We start from the raw sequence: 22455 nt of genomic DNA on the forward strand, positions 1-22455 counted from the left end.
TGCCTGCAGTTGTACCTGCCACTTCTCAGAGAATGAATGCCCCACCTCGAATAGCTATTGATCAATCAAAGAGGGGGCAGCTGTTCAGTCCCAGCAGCACTGCCAGAAACTGTAGCCACTGCTAGTATTGCAACAGTCCCCAGGCTGGCCACAATGGAGGAGGTCCAATGTAGCTAAGAGTGGCCAGGGCTCACCAGAACCAAACTGACAGGCACTGGTCTTCAACTTGGGGCAGTTATCCATCGGCCATCATTGTCTTTGATCAGGATGGAACTTTCCATCTGAGGTAGAAGGGAGGTCACTAGATTTCACTGGGCTGTCTCCCTAGTGGCAAAGAAACAGCAGAGGGCAGGAAGGTGATCGGCATGGCATTCACTAAAATCCCCTTTCCCGTCCCAACACACTGCTGGGATCTGTGTGTTATTCTGTACGTAACATGCTCCTTCAAGACCATTTTGAGTTCTCATATCCTAGAGATAAAACTTTGTTCAGGTTTTTAACCTTGTTCAGCTTATGCAACAGTCAAGGCTATTTAAAAAAAATATTATCCATCATCCATCTTCAGAAGGAAATCCCTTTGTCTGTACCACACTCCCTCAAATATCCTCCACAGTATCCATCATAATATCTGTGATACAGTCCCTCAAACTAGGTGTGATTCTTTGTCTCTCACATACCTGATTTTTAGACATGGCCTATGCCACACACACTTATTATCATGCTCTCAAATTAGAATTAACAAATCTCTCAACCTTACCTCACGGTTGATAGATTACAATAATATCATCACATATCAGTTCTATGGATCCTAACAACCGCCTAACTATCTATGTTAGCAAAAGAAAAGTTGAACTAAAAGGAAAGTCAAGTTATCCAAACTCCGTCATATGTCTTAAAGTTACATTGGAGTAATTACAGGCAGTAATCATAGTTAATGTGATGACTGTGAAGGGCTCATGCCCGAAACATCAATTCTCCTGCTCCTTGGATGCTGCCTGACCTGCTGCACTTTTCCAGCAACACATTTTCAGCTCATGACTGTATATCTGCACAAGTTTTAGGGTGTGGTGTCATTTGAATGGATTGCCAAGATTGCTACCTGGTGATCATTTTCTAGCACCCACCTGTCTCAAGACTCTTGGTTCTTATCATAATAATTGGCAGAATGACAATGGAAGGATATCAATATGCACACAAAGAGGATGTCATTTTGAAAGAATATGCTTGTGAATGACATCAAAGTGGTCCCACCCAGAACCTGACCTTTCTTTGCTGAAACTGTGTTTGTCCCGTATGCTTCTGTTCAATTCTCTGTATTCATCAATTTAGTATTCATCAATTGTGTTAATTGGATAAGAAATCACTTTGGAAAAAGATTTTAATAAGTAATGCTGCTTAGTTTATTTATCTTATAACATACATTACTGCAGTCTCACAACTAAAATTTATAATTCATATTATGCTATGCAGCCTGTCGATTGAATCAATATATTGATGGCAAAATGTATTTAAAATTGTCGACTATTTTTTAAACACTGATCAGAGAAGCAGATTATTACATATCCCCAGATTTATATAGTTGTCAAAAATATAGATTTATTTAGTTAGTAAGAAAATGTATCAAAGCTTTATGATTAATAAAATATGACTGCTAAAATTGGCAGAAAACTTAATGACATGATGTTTTATAATTTTGATGGCAATGTTATTAATGACCTTGACTAAATGGGTCCCCATTCTGTAATATGTTGAAAGGATGGAATTTTGATCAATGCTTGGGGTGAGATTATGGTATTTTGCAGGAAAGAAAAAGAAAACTGTATTTGTAGAACTTGATTATGACTTGTCACTACTTATTTTATCAGTGGCACAGCTCAATGTTGAGATATTCCAATAAATATGGGAAGGCCGCTTGATGCTCACCACCATGCTTTAATGCTCCTGACCAGTATTGCAAAACTCTGGTTCCAACATCTTACTGAAATATTACACAAAGAAGAATGGAAATAATCCTATCAAGAAAGTTTGAAAGCCTGGATTTTTAAAGCAGATATTTCTGCAATACACTGAAATTTTAATTTCCTTAAATTTGTCATCAGATTTTGTACCACCTTAACAATAACCCAGTCACTTAGTATTATGTGCAAACCATTCTTTCAACCCTTGCCAGCCTGGAATTAAGCTGAATTGTCAACTTCACATGATAAAAACATCTCCGTTGGGACCTAAACAGTCAGTGAGAACAAATATTTACAATTGTTCTGGTGCCAGGTTTGTCAGTGTGTAGATCATATGAAGGGAACAATTAACACATGAAAAACTGCGCTGGAATACTTTGTGCAGCTGATTAATGAATGGAAATACTGAGAAATCTCGATTATCCGGCATATCAGAATATTGGATTATCTGGCACGTTCGCAAGGTCCCAATGCTCGATGTTATCCGGCACTCAGTTAACCGAACAAAATACTGCCTGCCTGTGTCCTTTGAATAATTGAGGTTCCTCTGTATAGGGCAGACCATCAGCCAATGAAAACAAGGATACCAGCACAGCCAAAAGAAAAAAAGGATGTCTCCACCTTAGGGAACCTCTTCTCAAAATATAACAATAAACTTTCATGTGTACAATTATACCCTAGCGTGACATAAATTAGAAAGTAATAAGCTCTTTAAGTTTCAATTATGGGACTACCGCATGGAAAGTTTTAGAAGCAACATCTCACATAGGTCCAGAACAATCTCACAGCCACTTCTGATGTTCATGCTACCATCAACATTGTCAATTGTTTCACTTTTGTGAAATACAAAATCAATCACAAACAAGGTCAATTAATCAGGCCCAGAATTCTATTTAACCTGTTTTAATTTCAGAGACTGAGGGCATTCCTACTAAGCAACCTATTTCTGTCAGACTGTAGAGATACATGATCATGCTTCAAGGATCAGTGAAGTTTCTTTTTCTTGTTTCCTGTTTCTCTTAGCACACGCACAAGTTGTTTACGCGACTCATACTGACTAAAACATAGTTCTGAAATGAAGATTGATTTGGAGCTAGTTGTAGGAATGAACTGTACAATATCTTTACGGGGTCACTGCATATTATACAGAGAGAGAGAAAAAAATTCATCCCAGTTAGATACAGAATCAGTTCTAACAACTCTTAAATCATACTAAATATTTCCAGAAATTAAACCATAAGCTTCTAATGCAAAAAGTTACCAAAAAACACGCACACACCTGATTAAAGCATCTGAAGATTTCCCAAAGGATCTGCTGATTTTCAAGCTGCCTTTAGCTTCCTTGCATATTATGGATAACCCTCCTTTTGAGAGGGTGAAGGGAGAAATTGTTTAAGTTGACTTGTGGTCTAATTTGCTTCTTTTTTATGGCACAATATGACCTTCACTTCCTATTTCTTCATAGGAGTCCAAATAATACTTGGCATTGACCCAAACTTAAATTCAGGTTTGGCTGAGCGAGTAGGAGTGAGAGTTAGAAGCTCACTCCCCAATCCAGAAACAATCCCATGTTTCTTTAAATTGAAAGGCCTCATTTAAATTACATTGGCTGTCTTTTTGCCTTCCCTGGTCAGCAAAAATACTGACCCATGTCTGCAGATGAGTGGCAGGATCAACAGCATCAGAATTTGCATGGGGGCAAGTTTGCAGCAAAGGAGGAACAAGTTTTGCTTATATGGACCCAAGGAGAAACATTTCTGTTCCCTTGTGCCACAGAATGGAAGTTAAAATATGTTAAAAAAAAATCTTTTGGGCCTCTTCAGACTTGGATATGTATCTCTGCTGAACTATTAGGAAACTTATTGTCATCCATGTTAGTGAGTTGATAGCACATTCAAATCTTGACAATGCTGTCCAGCTTGATATACAGAAGAAGGATCGAGCCAATTCTGCACAGATCTTATTTCTGTCTGGTTAGTTCGAAATCTCCAAGGCAGGATTTGAAATAACCATCTGCTGACTTCCACTGAGCTGGTTCAATGAAAGATTTGCTCCTTACAATAGTTATTTAAATATACCCTGGCAAAAGCTTCATGTTCACACAAAACAATTTCTAATTTGCAATATTCTCAGAAATACTATTAAAGTCTTGGAGGACAATTACAAATGGTCGTCATAAAATTAAATAAGATAATTTAAAAAAAAAACAAAAGCATTGGGGAATTATTTTGTTTGTTATGTAGGTGAAAATGACCTGAATCTCCACTACCCAGGTGAATTTTTTACATCAGCTTTTCTTCCTCTGATGAGTTACCTTCCTTTCATTGATGAAGGTATTGAGCTGAACAATTTCATTGGTGCAGCAGATCATCAACATCTCAATGTTCCTCACATAAATCTAATCTGTGGGCAGCCTGGTCAACCTTGGAAGGCATTATCGATGAACCTGATTCTACTGTCAATTTTCAGCAAAGTCACAAGGTAATAGCCATGAATGAGTATCCTCTCTGACCATCTCCTCAAACGTCAAGTGCATTGAGGCAAATTTCCAGTTCTCAATACACTTAATGCAATTAAGAAGAGAGTTACTATGGACGTTTTCCATTTGTACTGCTCAATACATTATCAGACAATGTGTTTCAATACTAAACCGTACAAAATTCAACAATTTCTTGAAAAAGTAAAGTTGAGGTTGATGTGTTGTTGTTATATGAATATCTTTGGGATATATTCATATCTATTGTTATAGATTAGTAGTTACAAGCAAAATGTTAAGCCAAAGTTGATGAAACATTATAAAAACAGAGATATTTATGACTTGTACATTTGTTCCTCAAGAATCCCAATGATCTCATGGATTTACTTCTGTAAGAAGACTGGGGCTATCAGACCTGAAGAGATCTCCGTATTTGCTCTAGGTTCATACATGAATCAAGTGGAACTTAAATTATCCCTTATATTGATACAATTGAGAACAAATTTCAACCAAGTCCGATGAACATAACAGAACTAAAGAACCTAGGCCAACAATTTTTCAGCAGTGAATCAAATGGTTGAATACCTGATCCATTGTACCAGCGTCTTTATAAAATGATTGGCATTTATTTTAATTGCTAATATTAGATCAAATATTATAAAAGTCTTTGTCTTCTTCCTAAGTTGTTCTCCCTGCTTTTAGTCATCAGGCTATTGCATCTGAAGTCAAAGACAATTGATGTAACTCGTTCTAATACTAATCTAAATATTCACAATATATTAATCTACTATGGACCATACAACGGAATGCATTTCCAAAATTGCATTAAAACTTTACAATTTCTTCAACAAATAGAAAAGCACAATTGCAGTTCCATGCCATGCACTATAATGTGTTATATTTGAGAAAAAAAAGTCAAGGCTATTACTTCGAGGGTCACTGTAGTAACAGCAAAAAGCAATAAATCTAACAACTGAAAGTAGACAAGTACAATGTAAAATTGAAGAAGATGAATGGATTTGCGCTTCAGAAATTCTCTTAGAAACATTTCATAGGATTACCAAAGTAGATAAGTGTTAGAATTTGATTTCCTAAAACTCCAGATTCAGAAGACCCTAAATAACAGACCGAATGACAGTGGCTGCATAAAGCTTTGTCCCTCCTTCCAAAAATACACCCAATTAAGCTCAACAACATGTCACTGAGGGATGATGTGTTAGGATTAGCAGTGATTGATACTATTATAGGCTCATTTGTTAAAATGATTAAAACTTATATTTTAAATGCTGCTGCAAATAATTATAGTTGAATTTGAGTGAGAGCTCATGGTCACGCATACCAAAAGGTAACTGTAGCTTATTAAGAGATTCCTTGTGAACATGAACTTCATTTACTCATTAACCAGAAGTGTCAGCAACAAGGCAGTCTTACATTGAGTCCAATAAAAGGCCTCTACATTCAGATACAAAAGCTGCTCTCTTCCAAATTATCTCCCAAAGCTGCCAATAATGAAGGTAAACAGAGGCCAAATCAAACTCTGAAAGCACAGATTCTAGATTATTTTTTTCTTTGTCTAAAGGCACCATGGATTAATAAGAGCAAAATCAATATCTGTGATAGGCAAATTCTTAATCCCAATTTACCATTGCTGAAAAGAATTGTTAGGCCATTTGACCAGAGAAAGCATTGGTACTCAGTAACCTGGGTAACTTTCCCATGAACATCTCTCTATTTGCAAAGTGGCTGTGACAGTGGCAGGGAAGTTGGTGGTTGGGTTGCCCTTTTACTGGAGTGCGGTTGGGGAGAGGGTTGCAAGACAATGTCAAAACCAGGAAAAGCAAATATATGAAATAACTTACCAAAGAACACAACTGTTTACTCTACCAACTTCCTTCATTTGACTCTGTGGATATAATTTCCACATGTATCTTTTTCTGAAGTGTTTCATAATCTGAATGTTCCCTTTTCTGTTGCCGCAAAAAGCCATTTGATATGTGACAAAAACATGTTTGTGGCCCAGAAATTCAAAGTTAAATGCCTTATTCCTCAAAGAACTGAAGTAAGTAGTATCAGAGAACAGTAATAATTGTATCTTGTTTTAGAACTTCACGAAAAATGTTAATATTGTTTTAAGTGCCTTCATGGCTCTGAAAAAAAAACAAAACTAATAAATTTAAGTTACATTTGACAACCTGAAGATAACTTTTACAAGCAAATTGAAATACAATTATCATTCCTGTGCAGTGCCTGTTTTATTCTGTAAGCTTGATGATATTTCCTTTCAAGACTGCTTTAGTTTAAACCTAGACAAAACTGACTTTGTTTTGGATTAGCTCGCCTGTGAAACTTTCCAACTCAAAAAGGTGTATGAGAGACTGAAATTTGAAGGATGAAATGTTTGTTAATTCTATCTCTTTGCTTATTAATTTTAGAGACATAGATAAAATTTGCAGAACAGATCATTTTTGCACTTCAGAAGCAAGCACACTGTCTTGCAGCTAACAATTGAAATTAGAGTACATCAAAGCATTGTGGGAGGCAGACAATGTGCAAGGAGTTCCAATCCTAGCAATGGAGGAAACTTCTGATCATCTGAACATAAAATAAACTTGCTTGTTCCTAGCCATTGCACTATTCCCCAGGATTGTACCTCTTATCCAAAAAGGTAAACTAAGTTCATATATGATTTCTCAAGCATATAATCAGAATATTGTACAGAAATGCCTCAGGTTTGAGGATTTAAGACCAACATAAATTATTTTATTCTATATATTAATTTGTTTAATTGGGGAAAAAAAAAGTAACAGGAAGGTTGTTCCAGGATAGCATGAGGAAGAAAGACCCTTCCTCCCTCACCCCCACCAGTTCCTGGCAATACCATGCTTCCCATTTCTGACTGAATCTTTTCGAGCACTGGAATCTGCTAGATAGCTCCATGGAGTAGTAACATTTTAAAGGAATATAACTGTTCATGTTACATGCCATGTGATCTAGTTATGGGAAGAACTTTGTGAGCTAGCAGACAAAGACGTTTGCGAAATGAAACACTTCCTCCACTGTTAAGCCAACAGATTTCCAAACACTGAAAAGTAAACAAATATGCCTTGAATTTACAATAAACAGCAGTAAACATCTGAAGTGAAAGACCTGCAGCATTATTTTTCTAGAATTGTTTGAGCTAACCTCCGCGGCAAAAAAAAGTTAGAACAAAATCTCACATAGCCAGAAATAGTTTTTCATGGGTATCATTGTATACATTTAATTTGTTCTTATCGAAATGCATCATGCTAACAAAATTAAAGGGATACTGCAGCTTTAAGCAACCATATGGCTTCCCTTTTCAGAAACTAGTAACATATATAAACTAGGAGACACCAAATACATAGGACGCTGAAAAGACCTTCCGAGAATGCTTTCCAAATGGCCCTCTCTTTTCCTTGTGATTTGTTGTTAGTTTTGGCCCAGTTCCACTGCAGTACAAGAAAAGCCTTCAGCGAATCTTATCAGTATGCTGGACTCAAAGTGCAGAAATATGGTTATGTGCACACATAATACACAATCAAATGGAAACTGAAGAGTTATATATTTACTTTAACGTACATGACATATACAATTGTATTAGTTTTCCACAATTTATATATGATGGTGATAGTCAACATGGGCCTAAATGTTAGTGAGAAATACATCTGGAATAGAATTGTTCTAAGATAAAGATCCTTAAACTTTAATGTACAACTGCCCCTTTTGTTATACATGTGCAGCATCTCTGCTAGATGTTTGCTTAGCCAGCCAATGGGCTACAATCCACCTGTTAATTAGCCAATGGTCTACAGGCATATTACATTATTTATCTGGTAGCCTACAAATAGTATACAGGTAAATTATATCATCCACCCAGTAAAACCACAGACAGCTTTACGTATGTGAGGGAAAGGTTAATGGCGTGTACCTGCATAAATAAACATCATTAAAAGCATAAAATATGTAAACACTACATCAGCTAAAACATGGAGGATTTAAAAAGTGGAAAATCAACAGGAACTGAATTAACAGTTTTGACAGCAATTATGCACCAGCGCCCTGCAGCCAACAGAGGGGAAATACCAGTATGGACTCACAAAAACAAATACTCGTCAGCACAGAACCTATACGCGATGTTTTACAGCCTGTGCACAACCTGTGCAGGATAAAGTTTATTTGTTCTGTTCGGGTTAGAGGCAGTGCGCTGTTCAATGGCGCCGTGCCACGTCAAAATTTGAAGAGGAAGTGGACAAGGAGTATCACCAGTAGCCATAGTGAAGCAGTCATTCCTCCAGAAGCACGATTGTTTCCATCCAGCACTGCTCCTGGACCTAGAAAGGGACAAGCACATATAACCAGTTTAGTGAGACATGTCATGTTTTGAAGCCTAATGTGCTGCACATTGTAGTTTCTATTGCCTCTGAAATACCTCTGAGAGGTGCTTAAAGCCTCTGCATGTTAAGAGAGAGTATCCCCTGCTTAGTACACTGCCTTTCACCTCTACAATAGCATTTTAAGTTCCAGCAAACTGTTTCTCTGTGAAGATCCTAAATTCAATGAATTTGAATTCATGTCCCTCAGTCAATTGCATTTACATTTATGACAGTTTAGCATTAGGCTTTGTTAGCAAATTGTAGAACAATAGCAATGAAGGAGGCTGGGTTTGGAAGAAGGGAAAAAGTTTATGGTATTTTTCAAAATTTGCTACTTGTCAGAAGTTGATAGGCTGCAATGGTCTTTATCTGATTCTTTAGTATTCCTGATTTAATGAGAATGACTGATGTACATACACTGAACATTCATGTTGATAAAGTAACCAGTGATCTGTTGGGAGTTGAATTGAAGCAGTGTGGTATGCATTTTTGTATTGTGGTGAACAGTACAAAATCTTGAGAGAGATGTATGAAATTTGAATCTATATTCCCAACCATTTTGATAGGTATTCATGGTAACAAGTCTTGATGCTTTTAAGAATCCAGTCAGAACAGCCTTTTCAAGTCTTCAGATCAGAGACATTCAAAACAGATGCACCAGCAAATAAGTTGCTTAGATTGCAAAGAACAGATTCTTAGGGTCTATCGTAAATTAGAATCCTGAGCTTGCTGTTTAGTTCTCTTTTCAGCTTGGGAAAAAGGAAATTCCACATTCTATCCAATCCATGCTAGAGCAAACCTGACAGTGGAGGTTGGTTTAGCTCAGTTGGCTGGATGGCTGGTCTACAAAGCAATCTAAAGCCATGATTAGGAAATGCTGGTGTTGGACTGGGGTGTACAAAATCACACAACACCAGGTTATAGTCCAATAAGTTTAATTGGAGGCACTAGCTTTTGGAGTGCTGCTTTTTCATCAGGTGGTTGTGGAGTACATGATTGGAAGACACAGGATTTATAGCAAAAGTGTGATGTAACTGAAATTACAATGAGAAATTCCTTGATTGTTTGTTAAATCTCTCATCTGTTAGAATGACCATGTTAGTTTCTCTTCTTTCGTATGTAAATCACAAAACATTTTTTTAAAAGTTACATTCTCAACTGAACTTTCACAATTGGTGTCAGCCCAGATAATGTATTGGGTATTAGCACCTCTGTGTGTTGCTGTCTGTGCCATAATGTTTAGACTGATTCTAGCCTAAAAAATGAATTAACAGAATCTTACGTGGATTCATGCAGTTTTTGAGCAAAGTATAATGTAACTCTGCAAATACAAATTCACCCCACAAACATATTTGTGTACGTGTGCATGCTGGTATGGGTGTGTGGGGGTGGGGAGTGTGAGAGAGAGTATATGTGTGTGTGAGACTGTAAAGGGGTTTAGGTCTGTGAGGAGGCGCATGTGTGTGTGTGTCTGTGGGAATGTGTATATAGGAGTGCCTGTTTGTGTGTGTGTGTGTATGTGTGTATAGTGCAATGGGGTTCATTTGTAGTGTGCCATGAACCCAAGGTCCCAGTTGAGGTCATCCCTGTGGGTACTGAACTTAGCTATCAGCCTCTACTCGGTCATTTTTCACTGCTGCCTGTCCAGAAGTCCTCCTTGAAGGATGGTCACCTGAGGGTCTGAGGTCGAACGTCCTGGACCACTGGAGTGTTCTCCAATGGGAGGGAACACTCCTGTCTGTTGATTGTTGTGTGGTGCCTATTCATCTGTTGCCGTAGCCTCTGCTCATTTTCCTCAATGTATCATGCCAACAGTGTAGGTTCAATCCCTATACCTGCTATGGTTAGCACAACATACCATCCTTCTCAACCTCTTGCCCCTTGCCTGAGGTATGGTGGTTCTCAGGTTAAATCACCACCAGTCATCTTGCTCTAATGGGAGGGTAGCCCTATGATCTGGTAAGACTACAGTGACTTGCCAGTCACAGTGGATAAACAAATTTGAGGGCCATTCCATCATTGTGATTTCTCTCATGAGGCAAACAGAACATTTATATAAAGATGGTGACTTTGTATTGACAATACATGCTTTCCTCTGGTTTACACTTGCTGGCATTTCCAGGAGACAGCACAAAGAAGTTGAAGCTCAGTGGTAGTATCCAAAAGGTGTTATTGCATTGGCCACTTTTTAAATTCTAGGCCCAGCGGTCATTGAAATTGGCTGAAGTTTATCAAAACATAGCTAAGTGTCCATTGCAGGGGGTTTCTCTCTATTAGATCCCGCTAATTATCTCATGCAATTTGCGACGACTGATCTCGGTGCCATACCACCATGGTGCATACTGGTGTTTTTATGCATCCACTAGTGGCACACGTATTTTTCCACAGTCAGGACCTTTCTGTGATACAAACTACTAAAGTCAGATTTAAATCACAACATGCGCCAGGTCAAAGACTAGAAACCAGGAAGGGTCACTCACTGACTGTTACTGAACAATTTTAAATAACATGGCTGAGAAAGGGAAGTTGGAGTCCCAGCCTTGCCTGGATGTGGGGGTCCTGGTGGATGGGACAATGGAGAGAAGGACTCTTCTCTTCTCTTGGGCTGCAGCAGACTTGTCTGAAGTTTCCACCCCGGTAATTGTGGTTCCATGGTCTGTAGAAATTCCCAGCAACGCAGGAACAGGTTAATGATCCTTCTGTATACCATGAGCGTAATTGTTACTATATTCTTTCTGTTATCCCACACTCACTCTAACTTTGCTACTATATCCACCTCCCACTAAGTCTCACAGTATGCCACTCTCTTACTAATGGATGCAACATCTCTCAGATGCACTACAACATTCCACCTACTGTGCTTTCTACTCACTCACATGGGGACACCTTGACACTGTTCCTGCACCCTCACTAAGAGATATGTCAACCATTTTCCTCTCACTTGATCAGTCCTTTGGTCTCATTCCAGGAGAACACAACCTACGATAAGACAGACAGAGCCAAGACAGGGCATTGGGTGCACAACATTTGTCTCCGTTTAGCCGGAGAGGACTGGTGGTGATGCTGAGACTCTATTCCCAAATACCAAATTTTGTTCCATTACCAGTAGTGTGAAAGTATTCTTAACATGCACTCGATACTGCCCGAAGTTTATACATCATTTCCTCTCTTGGCTCCAGTGGCATCTTTACAACATTAGGTTAGAGTACCTCCCCCAGACATCAAACCATCCTGCACCTCTGAGGGAGAAGACATAGATCCCTCAAAGGATGAACCAGCTAAGTGCTCTTCGGCACCCTCTATGAGCTCACTTGTCGATACCTCGATGAGTGCATTAGCTGCAGTACAGTGGGGAGCATATTCTGGGGGGGAGCATCACTGCCCTATCTCCACAGCAGACCAAGAAAGGATTTCCTACTATCCCTGGCACTCAGAACTCCCATCATCTGCTCAACCCTGGTGAAGGAGACGGTTCCATGATGTTAACTCGGAGACCCAGGTGTGGTTCACTCTAGATCTGCTGGATTTGTTCTGGATCTCTACTTTATCACTTTAACCATTGGTGCACTAATGGCAAGTTGACAAAGGAAAGTGGGACCTTGACCTCACGCCAGGTGCCCCTTCCTTTCAAGGACACAGGGCAGATCCAAAAGGCACCTAGCCAGAGAAGGAAACACATACAGCTCCACCAGATCTCTTCTGTCAGGCTACTTTAGAGGTGTCCAATCCTCAATCCTGTAGGAGTTCAAGAGTAGGGCCAACCTGCATGTGGCCAGGAAACTCTCAGCATGAGGGGGACCTCTAATCAAAGGCAGGTCCACAACACTGGTAAAAACAGGTTCCACTCTGCAGTAGGATCCTTACACCTTAGCTGTGGGCTAGACACAGCATGAGGAAAGAGAAAAGAGGTGGCTTGAGAGAAAATGAATTCTAGGTAGTTAACATTTCTAAATATACTTTCAGTTTCCACCATCAGCTACAAGAATGAAGGTGGAGAGGCTGCCACCCTTTGTGCCACAGTACGTTCTAAAGCTGTCTGATTGATATCTATGTCTTCCATAGCACCTATACTAGACTTTGTCAGTATTGAATATAAGAACATCAGAGGTCGTGAAGCTTTTCACTAGGTTTTAACCTTACCTTTTATTAAAGAACAAAAGAAGTATAACAAGATTTAAACTGCACTCACCAGCATCAAGAAGTTTACTTAGTGAAAGATGACTGCACACAATTCAGATTCGTTAAATGTGATTCAAAAGTAAGTTCTGCCTGGCTTGCTTAGTCCAATAAGATGATGCTGCAGGATCCTGAATGATCCCTCTCAGTACAACAGGATGGTTCTCATGAGTCCTCATTGCCCATCGTATTACCTTGAGGTATTCAGTGGCTGTCTGAAGCAAGGATTATGGGACATCGTCTGTCTGTTCAATACTCCAACAACTCCTCATCCATGCCCTGCATGGGAACTTGATGTGGGTGAGATATTTTATGGTCCTTGGTGGCCCAAGTGGGATAAGATGCTGCATTGCAGATATGCTGGGCTTTCTGATTCTGCCAGGAGAAAGTGAGGACTATTCCTGATGAAGTGCTCATGCTTGAAACATCAACTCTCCTGCTCCTTGGATGCTGCCTGACCAGCTGTGCTTTTCCATTGTCGTTTCTGGTTCTGCCCTCAAAATAGAATATAGCATTATTTCCCCTCTCTTATGTTGTCTTTGAAACTCCACATCAGCAGGTTGTAGCATCAACTTGGTTTCCACTCCTGTGGACCCTTTTAGTACAGTGGATACAGACATAACTGTAGCTTTTGTACTGGGGGACAAGTCCAATGAGCCTTCATGAGCAATATCAATAACTAAGCAGCTCCTCAATAATGTAATTATTCAGCACAAAGATGACATTTAATGAGTATCCCTGAAACATTAGAATGTGCAGACCACTAACAAGGATAGTGATAGATGCCTTCACGAGAGTCTTTCACATCACTGGCTGCATTCGTATATTCTGCTCAAGCTAACACACACACACACACACAGTTGGATTGTGTGTGTGTAAGTTTCGAAGCAATGGTGGAAACTTCTCTTCTGATTCCAAATTCCCACAATTTCCAAAAAAGGCAGCATTGCACACATCAGATAATAGCGCGTCTAATCCGAAGTGGGAAGTAAGCAGCTTCTGAATATTTGAAATCTTGGAAAATAACTGCAAATTATTACACTGAGGTGAATCTCTGCAGCTCACCTAACATTAACTGTGCTTCACAGCCATTACTGGGAGTAATTTGTAATATTGAAGAGATAGTCAAGATTGTTGATGTGCTCAGTTATTTTGTTGAGGCAGTCAGTCAAAATTCTGTTTCCTCCGTACAGATGCTGCCAGACCTGCTGAGTTTCTCCAGCAATTTATGTTTTTGCTTGTGTTAGGCCTCAAGCATGCACAATTTCTTTGCGTTACTATGGTGGTGACTGTAAATGTCCTCTGCCCAGACTCTTGCTCTCACACCCTGCTGGGTGCCCACACTCTATTATCTCCCACCTGATGTGTTGAGATGCCTGCTTTTCTCGTGCTTGTTGCTCCTGCATCCCAGTCTGTGGCCTCCATTCCAAAACTTGCCCACCACAGCGGTAGCACTTGATCAATCCCATGACCTTCAGCTGACAGTTTTCCTGGATTGACTGTAACTACCCTTCTATCCAATTTGGAAAGATGATGCTGACTGAAAATTAACCAAACTCCTGGCTGATATCCAGGCAGCCCCATGACACACTTATTAAGAATCCCCAAACCAGTAGCACTGGCCACACAGAACAGACTTTTTGCACTCCCTCGATGATAATGACCCTGATTGTCCTAAGTGCCTGACTGACCATGCCTAAATCTAAGGACCGATATCAGATGGCATCATTGATTGACTTCCACCTGGGGAGCCTACAGCCCAGAGGACTCAACATTGAGTTCTCCAATTTCAAATAACCTCCCTTTCCATTCTCTGACTCCCTTCCCAGCTCCTCCCCTCCCTTCCATTCCTCTGCTCAACCCTTCCTTCCCATTCTTCCCATCGACCAATCAGTTTGTACCCTCTACCTGTATTCACCTATCCTAATTTTTTAGATTACCTAAGTGTGGAAATGGGCCTTTCGGCCCAACAAGTCCACACCGAACCTCTGAAGAGTAACCCACCCAGTCCCATTTCCCTCTCACCACCCTGCTCCCCCCTCCCCAACCTCCCCCCCCACCTTTATCTGCAGCTCCTCTTACACCCACCCTCCTGTCTTGTAGAAGGGTTACACCTGAAACATTGACTTCTCCACCTCCTGATGCTGCCTGGCTTGCTGTGTTCTTCCAGTCTCCTGCTTGTCTATTACTGACTGATTTAGCCAGTATCCCCTAAATGAGGACAATCCCCCTGTTCTTAAGTGAGAGTACTTTCCATAGACTTCAGACATGGTCACTTGGTTGAAGTACACTATGTGTGTTCACTACACAAGCTTCTGGCAAATGCTATGGTATGAGATTGCCGAAGCATGATGCCATACATGCTTACTGCTAGCAGCTATGAAAAGGTGCCAGCCTTTGAGTCTTTGTGCATTAAAAGGTGAGGTAAGACAGTAATACTGTGAACCTGAGAGTTTTGATTCAGGTGACAATGCACAGCAAGGCAGAGATGCTGTTTACCTCCAAGCCAGTGCAAAGTGAGTAAGCATGAAGAAGTGAGTGAAGAGCTATATGGTGCAACTTGGTCTGATACATGAGATCGGTGCCCATCCCTGCATACAAAGCAGCTTTGCAATGTTAACTCTAAAGTGTGGTCTTGAAGTGATGACCTGTATTCTAGTGAGTTGGAGTGTGCTATGATGATGCAGTGAGGTCGGTGCACATCCAATGCCAATCTTCATTGTGGGCAGTCACGGCCCATTGAGATATTGGGGATTCTTGTCCCAATGTGGAGATTCCAAAGAGCAAGCAATGAACTGGAGCTGCCAGAAACCTGTTCAGGCTTTCACATCAAGAGTTATTGCCATTAGTTTCTCTTCACTGCCTTGTACATTATTAAAGTATTTACAAATGAGCTCAGATTACAGAAAAGTGAGATATTAATACACAGGCCCTTCACTGCTCACAAGAGAGATTCTTGTCCTGCCATTAAAACTTTGCCTGGAAATTGGACTGTTTTTTCCTCTCAGTTGAGAATCTCATTTTTCCAATCGAATATACCACCTGACCTGCCATTTCCCACATTGCTTAGCGGCTGGGAAGATTTCACCGATTGAATTCAATGGAGCATAGTATCAAACAGGCCATTACACAGGAGGCCATTGAGATACTGCTTGTTTTGTGTGACCAATAAAGTTAAATTTCTATGCCAATGTAAGTTATTTTATTTAATCCATGGGATATGAGAATTACAGGATCTCTAATTCCCTGTGACAAGTTGGTACTGAGTTGTGTTCTGAACCACTGCAGTCCTAATGAGGCACACCCACAGACAATTCCAGGCTTTTGATCCAGCAACAATGAAGGAAAAATAATATAGTTACAGAATGTGGTGAAGTACAACTTGAAGAATAAACTGTTGATATTCCCAAGTATCTTTTGTCATTGTTCTCCTGACGAGGGGACAGCGTTCCAAAAACCTGTGATTTCAAATAAATCTGTTGAACTATAATCTGGTGTCAGGTGACTTCTGACCTTGTCCACCCCAGTCCAACACCAGCACCTCCACATCATTGTTCTCCAGAGCCTTGGACTCTGTTCTCAAACAAACTTTGGTGAGTTCTTTCAGTGCATCTTACAGATGATACACACTACTGCTACTGTGTATCAGTGCTGGAGGGAGTGGTGGATGGGGTGTCAGTCAAAATATGCTGCTTTTTGTCTTGATTGGTACTGAATTTCCTGAGTACTGTTGTGGTATTCACACAGACAAGTGGAGAGTAATCCATTGCACTCCTGATTTCTGCTTTGTAGATAGTGACTGGGTTTGGAAAATCAGGAGGTAACTAGATTTCTGAGTGATTCTGTGACTGGTTCAGTTAAGGTACTGATCAAAAGCAATGCCCAGGATATTGATAGTGGGAGATTCAGCAATGGCAATGGTATTGAATGTCAAGGGGAGATGGTTAGTTTTTTCTCTTGTTAGAGATGGTCATTCATTGCCTGGCACAATGCTAACGATTCACTTTGGCTAACATTTTGAAAATTAAAAATAACTTCATGTTTTCTCTATCTTTGGAAATCATGCGTCATTTCTCTTTCAAAAATCATCTTAGATTTGACCCGGAACAACTCTGAAGTTTTGCTCCCTCCCAGGTGTGCAACGTTTGGTTTCCCATTATAAAATATCAAATCTTTTGTTATTTTAATGCTTGCAAAAGTGTTAATCTATTTCGCCAGAATTATTTCCAAAAAAAGAGACTTATTTAGAAGTGATTCTTGCTTATCCGAGAAAAGGTCCTGTTACCTCAACATTTGATGGGCAGCTTATAATTCAATTCATTCAGAATACAGAACTACCTCAATTATCTGAAAGTCAATTATCCGAATTTTGGATTATCCAAACAAGATCTCAAGGTCCGTTAAAAACGTTATCCATTATCTGAACAATCGGTTTTCCAAACAATCAGTTATGCAAACAAAAGACTCCCAGCCTGTTTTGTTCAGATAATCGAGGTTCTTCCATAATGGATTCTCCTTCTTTTAATTGGGGAAGAATCTAGCCATTAGCTCTTGCTTTACAAAATGCCAAATTTTACTGTGAGTAAATAGCCGTGAGACTTTACTTTTAAAATTAATTCAAGGTTTGACCAATGTATTCTAAGAACATTCATTGAAATTTTGTATTTAGGTTTGGGAAGATAAAGAGAGACTGACAATTACCAGACATGGTAGCAACTAACAGGGAAGAAGGCACAATTGAAAAGTCTTGAGGTAACCATGATGATTATGATGACTAACTAATTTAATGGAATCTCTCCAAAATGATACTGTTTCTTTAAGGCACCGTCAGGAGTCTTTCAGTGACTACTTATTTTCTGCTTTTCCGTCACGTCCTTTTATTTTGTTTACATTATCTTGTCACTATTAAAAAGTTACTAGATGTTTTTATTGAACCAGCAATCTGTGATGCTATTGTATAAAATTCATTCTCACCATATCATCAAAATGATTGCTATTGATAAGCTGATTTACAGAGTGTTAATCTGTAATAGCGCTTTCAGTATTAGATTAGATTCCCTACAGAGTGGAAACAGGCCCTTTGGCCCAACAAGTCCACGCCAACCCTCTGAAGAGCAACCCACCCAGACCCATTCCCCTACATTTACCCCTGATGAATACACCTAACACTCCAGGCAATTTAGCATGGCCAGTTCACCGAACCTGCACATCTTTTGGACTGTGGGAGGAAAACCATACAGACAAGGGGAAAATGTGCAAACTCCACACAGACAGTTGCCTGAGGCAATAACTGAACCTGGGTCCCTGGTACTGTGAGGCAGCAGTGCTAACCACTGAGCCACCATGCCACCCTATTGTGTTTTAGCTAATCTAAAACCTAATACCCTAATCTTAAAACACAGAATGAAAAGCATCCCTATTTGTCGCAAGTTTTTGGAAATGCAAATTGATAAAGGTGACAGTGAGGCTATGTGGGTTTTCAATAGAAAAAGAAATGAAGCCAATGATGTGGGTAAGAATGAGAGTTGACAGAAAATGAAACAAAGAGAGGGAAAGAGAGAATGAACACAGAGATATAGAAAAGACACTAAAAGGAAACATAAGAAGAGAATTTGAAATTTACAACTCATGCTATGAAGACAAAAAGTAATAAGAATTATCGCTGTCACAAAATGGAAAGGTACAAACAAGGAGTCAAGATTATTTATTGCTGAATAATCATGACAGTCTCAAAATTAGCTGTCTTAACAATGGGGACAAAATGCCTATAATTTTCATTTGGAACTCCTCTTTCCACTGATACATAAGTGTTTTAAAACAAAGGAAATAAACTGCTGGCAAATGAAGTTATGTCTGCTATAATTGTGGAAAGAGTGTGAAGTAGGCTGTTGGGCTTGTTACCCCACAGATCAATTTCAAAGTCTGCATCCTATATCCCTCCATCTCCCAGCAACTGGTGCATCTGGAGGTAAATGCTGTGAATTAGATTTTTTCACTTCACTCTTCAGATCATATACTTTTTGTGTCGCAAGTTTCTGGAAATGCAAATTGATAAAGGTGACAGTGAGGCTATGTGGGTTTTCAATAGAAAAAGAAATGAAGCCAATGATGTGGGTAAGAATGAGAGCTGACAGAAAATGAAACAAAGAGAGGGAAAGAGAGAATGAACACAGAGATATAGAAAAGACACAAAAAGGAAACATAAGAAGAGAATTTGAAATTTACAACTCAAATCCAGCAATTTATTGACAATTATTGCAAGCCAATGACATTTATGGCCACTTCATGTTTTCAGAAGCAGGAGCTGAGTGGAATAGCACAAATGATCATGTAATTTCTGGAAAGTTCAAATTTCGTTGCCACAAATTGTTTTTTTTATATATCAAACTTATATTGGCACCTGAAAATACCATAACTACCCCTGAAATAGCTGAGCCATGAACCTTATCACATTCTTCTGCTGAGCCAACATTATTGAAAGTAACTTTTGCTAACAGGCCTGAATTTTGGCTTAAAAGTAAGCAATTAATCACATCATGGTCCTATAACATAACATTTTCAATGACCAAATCACATCTGATAAGATCACTCTTCTCTTCACATTCTTTGGTGATCTTACCAGGGAATTAGGCTGTCTTCTTTTCCATGAGCAAAAACTTTCAAAATACTATATCACAATAATGCATATATTAAATATTTCAGTGTACAATTTGAAATGGTCCAAAGCTATTGATGAAAACAGAAACACACACATGCACATGTTTACAATGCATTCACTACAACAAACTAGACAACTGGACCAGATCACTACAACTGTGCTAATTGAACTAGATGAATGGAAACACTACAAAGCAACAGGCATTTTAAAAGGGATCTGAATACTGGGAATTAATGTATGGAGCACATTTTACTAAGAAGCTATAAAGAGACAACAACGGTACTGGTATTGAAGACCAATTTCTTTGGGTTAATGGGTTAATTTGTTTGCTTGAACACCAGCAGCTAGTTTAGTATCATTTAGAACTCACAGAGACTGTTAAGTTGTAGTGCAGTTATAGTTTCTTTCATGCATTTTATTTTTTTTTATTTTACAAACCTTTCCAATTTGCAAGAACTGTAGAAGTTTTCTCTTCTAAAAAAAATTGAAGAAAGCAAAAAAGCTTATGATGAACAATTTAAATGTAAACTAAGTTGCAACAAGAGTGTGGAGGAAACTTCAGTACAGGAATTCAGTTTTAGTCACGTGATGCAATTGAGGCCAAATCCAGATGAAATCACTTGCAGTCTGAAATCAAAGTCCCAGTGTTACAAAAGGTGGGGATGCCAGTGTCTGGCACAAAAACTACTACAGGCACTACAGATGATGTTGCCAAAACAGGAGCAACTGCTGGAGAAAGTTTTGACCTCCCTTTCGGCTGTCAAAACTCTCTCCTTTGGACCAGAACTTAAAGTGGCAAAATTGTCAGAAGAAGAGTTGGCAGAATTCTCACTAGCAATAAAAATTCTGCAAACCATCTTATTTTATTTGAGTGCAAAGGAAAATGTTAATACCTGGCAGGTTAAATTATTGTCTTAATAATTTTAAATGCTCAAACCATGGGTTTCTCTTGTAAAGTTCCTTTTCCCATAAATGGATTGTTGACTCCAGAAAATTAGAACTGTATGTGGTTAATCCAAATGTAGGTTTGAAGAAGCGTTTGGCAGTCTTGACTGCTCAAGACTCACTCAGCAATGTTTATTAAATTGGATATTCAATTCAAGAAGCAAGTATGATTTCAAACTGAAGATACGATGAAGATTTGTCAATAGAAAAAAATGATTTTGCAATTGTTCATATCATTGACCATAACGGTTATGGATTAATTCATAAGAGGACTGGTTTCCAACAACATACATTTTTAACTATGACAAATCATTAAAAAGAAGATTGCAACAATATCAATGTAAATGATGCAAGTAATGAAACAGCACAGCTCAAAGCAATGTGCAGCAGTGTTTGCAAGAAATGTTAGTTCAAATATTTGATTCTTTATTTTGTCTCCTTTGAATTTGTAGATACCATATGGTTATAATCATAAATATTATTCTGAAGTTTTCAACATTTCTTCAGCACAATTCTCAATTTGAATTTAAACAAACCACATTGTAGATCATATTATTTGAATTTTGAGGGAGAAGCAACATTAGTTATTTTAAAAGACAGATCGAGATGAATAGTTAAATGATACACTAAGTTAAACGTTACATGTTTTTCCACAAATAAAATGGAATTTTTACCTCACTGTACATAAAACCGCCTTGTTTTTATTGTAACCACCACCTGTTCCATTTTAAATCAATGTGACTTCCATTTCTGATGTCATTTGAAACACTATTACGGTTAAAATATGGAATAGTTAGATTGGTCTCCTGCTGCTTACTGCATGTAATGACATTGGACTCCTGCATTTCGAGTACAAATCCTTACTGACTCCACAAATGGATTGATAACAGTTACAGAAGTTGTTCCTTTGCTCATAAATAAGTGAAATTGTTCTTCATAGAACAAAGAATTTATCCTTAAAAATGTGCATCAGAATAACGTTAAACACATTGTGAGTACAAGGATGTTTAACAGTAGAAAGGGTCAGAACATGTCTTTTTTTTTCCTTTGGAACCTATTCTTGAATCCAAATTAAACTCAAGCTCTGAAAGTTTTCTTTGTCTGAAGGCTGACAGGTCAGTTTAGGAAGTGTCAATCAAGTGCTTAGTGACTCCAGGGGACAAAATTGCTCAAAAATTACCATAAGTGAACATCCCACATGAGTTAAAGATTCCATAAAGACTATTTGTGTGGATTGTTGAAAAATTCAAATTTGTAAGATTACACAGTGCCTTTTAGAGATGACGGAGAAATGTTATTAAGGTGGGGTTACAAATGAGATGAATTTGAACCTATGCTTGCAAGTGACATTAAGAACTGTACTAATGTTTAAGATTCCTTCCCAGACCAACACATAGAACTCTTGCTCAAATCATCTGGCATTAGCTAATTTCCTGTGGCATGATGTGTACAACACTCAAAGCATTGTGTCATACACAGAAAGGTTCCCACAATATGTCTGACAAACCAAGTCTGGAAAACAACATCTTCATCTCGAAGTGAGAATGACCTTTACCTTTAGTAACCACTCCCTAAGCAGTTGAAAATGCTACACAAATTTAGTATTGTATTCAGATGACTCATAAATCATCCAAAGGAATCAAACAATCTCCTCCTATAATTCACAATGTCTTGTGTGTCAGGGATTGCAATTGTATAAGTGCTTTCTGTGGCAACAATTGATTTTGGCTCAGAAGAAACCCTTTCATTGTTTAATAACTAAACAGAGATTAGTATGCCATTTAGTAGTGCCTCTGCTCTGACATTATTTATTTGTTGATCTGAAACCAGAAGAACAGGTTAAAGCCT

The 22455-nt window shown here is 38.8% G+C and overlaps 2 protein-coding genes across 6 annotated transcripts in view; both read right to left on the bottom strand.

The window, feature by feature from the left end:
• The window catches only part of LOC122540707 (otoancorin-like), a 204294-nt gene extending 199713 nt beyond the window's left edge, over window positions 1-4581 (bottom strand). The window contains exon 1 of the mRNA XM_043676824.1: window positions 3238-4581. The gene's annotated coding sequence lies outside the window, so the exon portion shown is untranslated. The remainder of the gene's footprint in view (window positions 1-3237) is intronic.
• Window positions 4582-7663: 3082 nt separating this feature from the next.
• Window positions 7664-22455, bottom strand: part of opcml (opioid binding protein/cell adhesion molecule-like) — a 2226798-nt gene continuing 2212006 nt past the window's right edge. For 3 of the 5 annotated variants that reach the window (XM_043676830.1, XM_043676827.1, XM_043676829.1), the window contains 2 exons: window positions 20101-20136; window positions 7664-8786 (listed from right to left, as the gene is read on the bottom strand). In XM_043676830.1, the coding sequence (XP_043532765.1) occupies window positions 8683-8786; window positions 20101-20136 (140 nt within the window). In that variant the 3' untranslated portion in view covers window positions 7664-8682. The remainder of the gene's footprint in view (window positions 8787-20100; window positions 20137-22455) is intronic. The other 2 variants (XM_043676828.1, XM_043676831.1) reach the window with 1 other exon arrangement.

The sequence above is a fragment of the Chiloscyllium plagiosum genome, chromosome 35 (genome assembly GCF_004010195.1).
Source record: "Chiloscyllium plagiosum isolate BGI_BamShark_2017 chromosome 35, ASM401019v2, whole genome shotgun sequence".
Lineage (NCBI taxonomy): Eukaryota > Metazoa > Chordata > Chondrichthyes > Orectolobiformes > Hemiscylliidae > Chiloscyllium > Chiloscyllium plagiosum.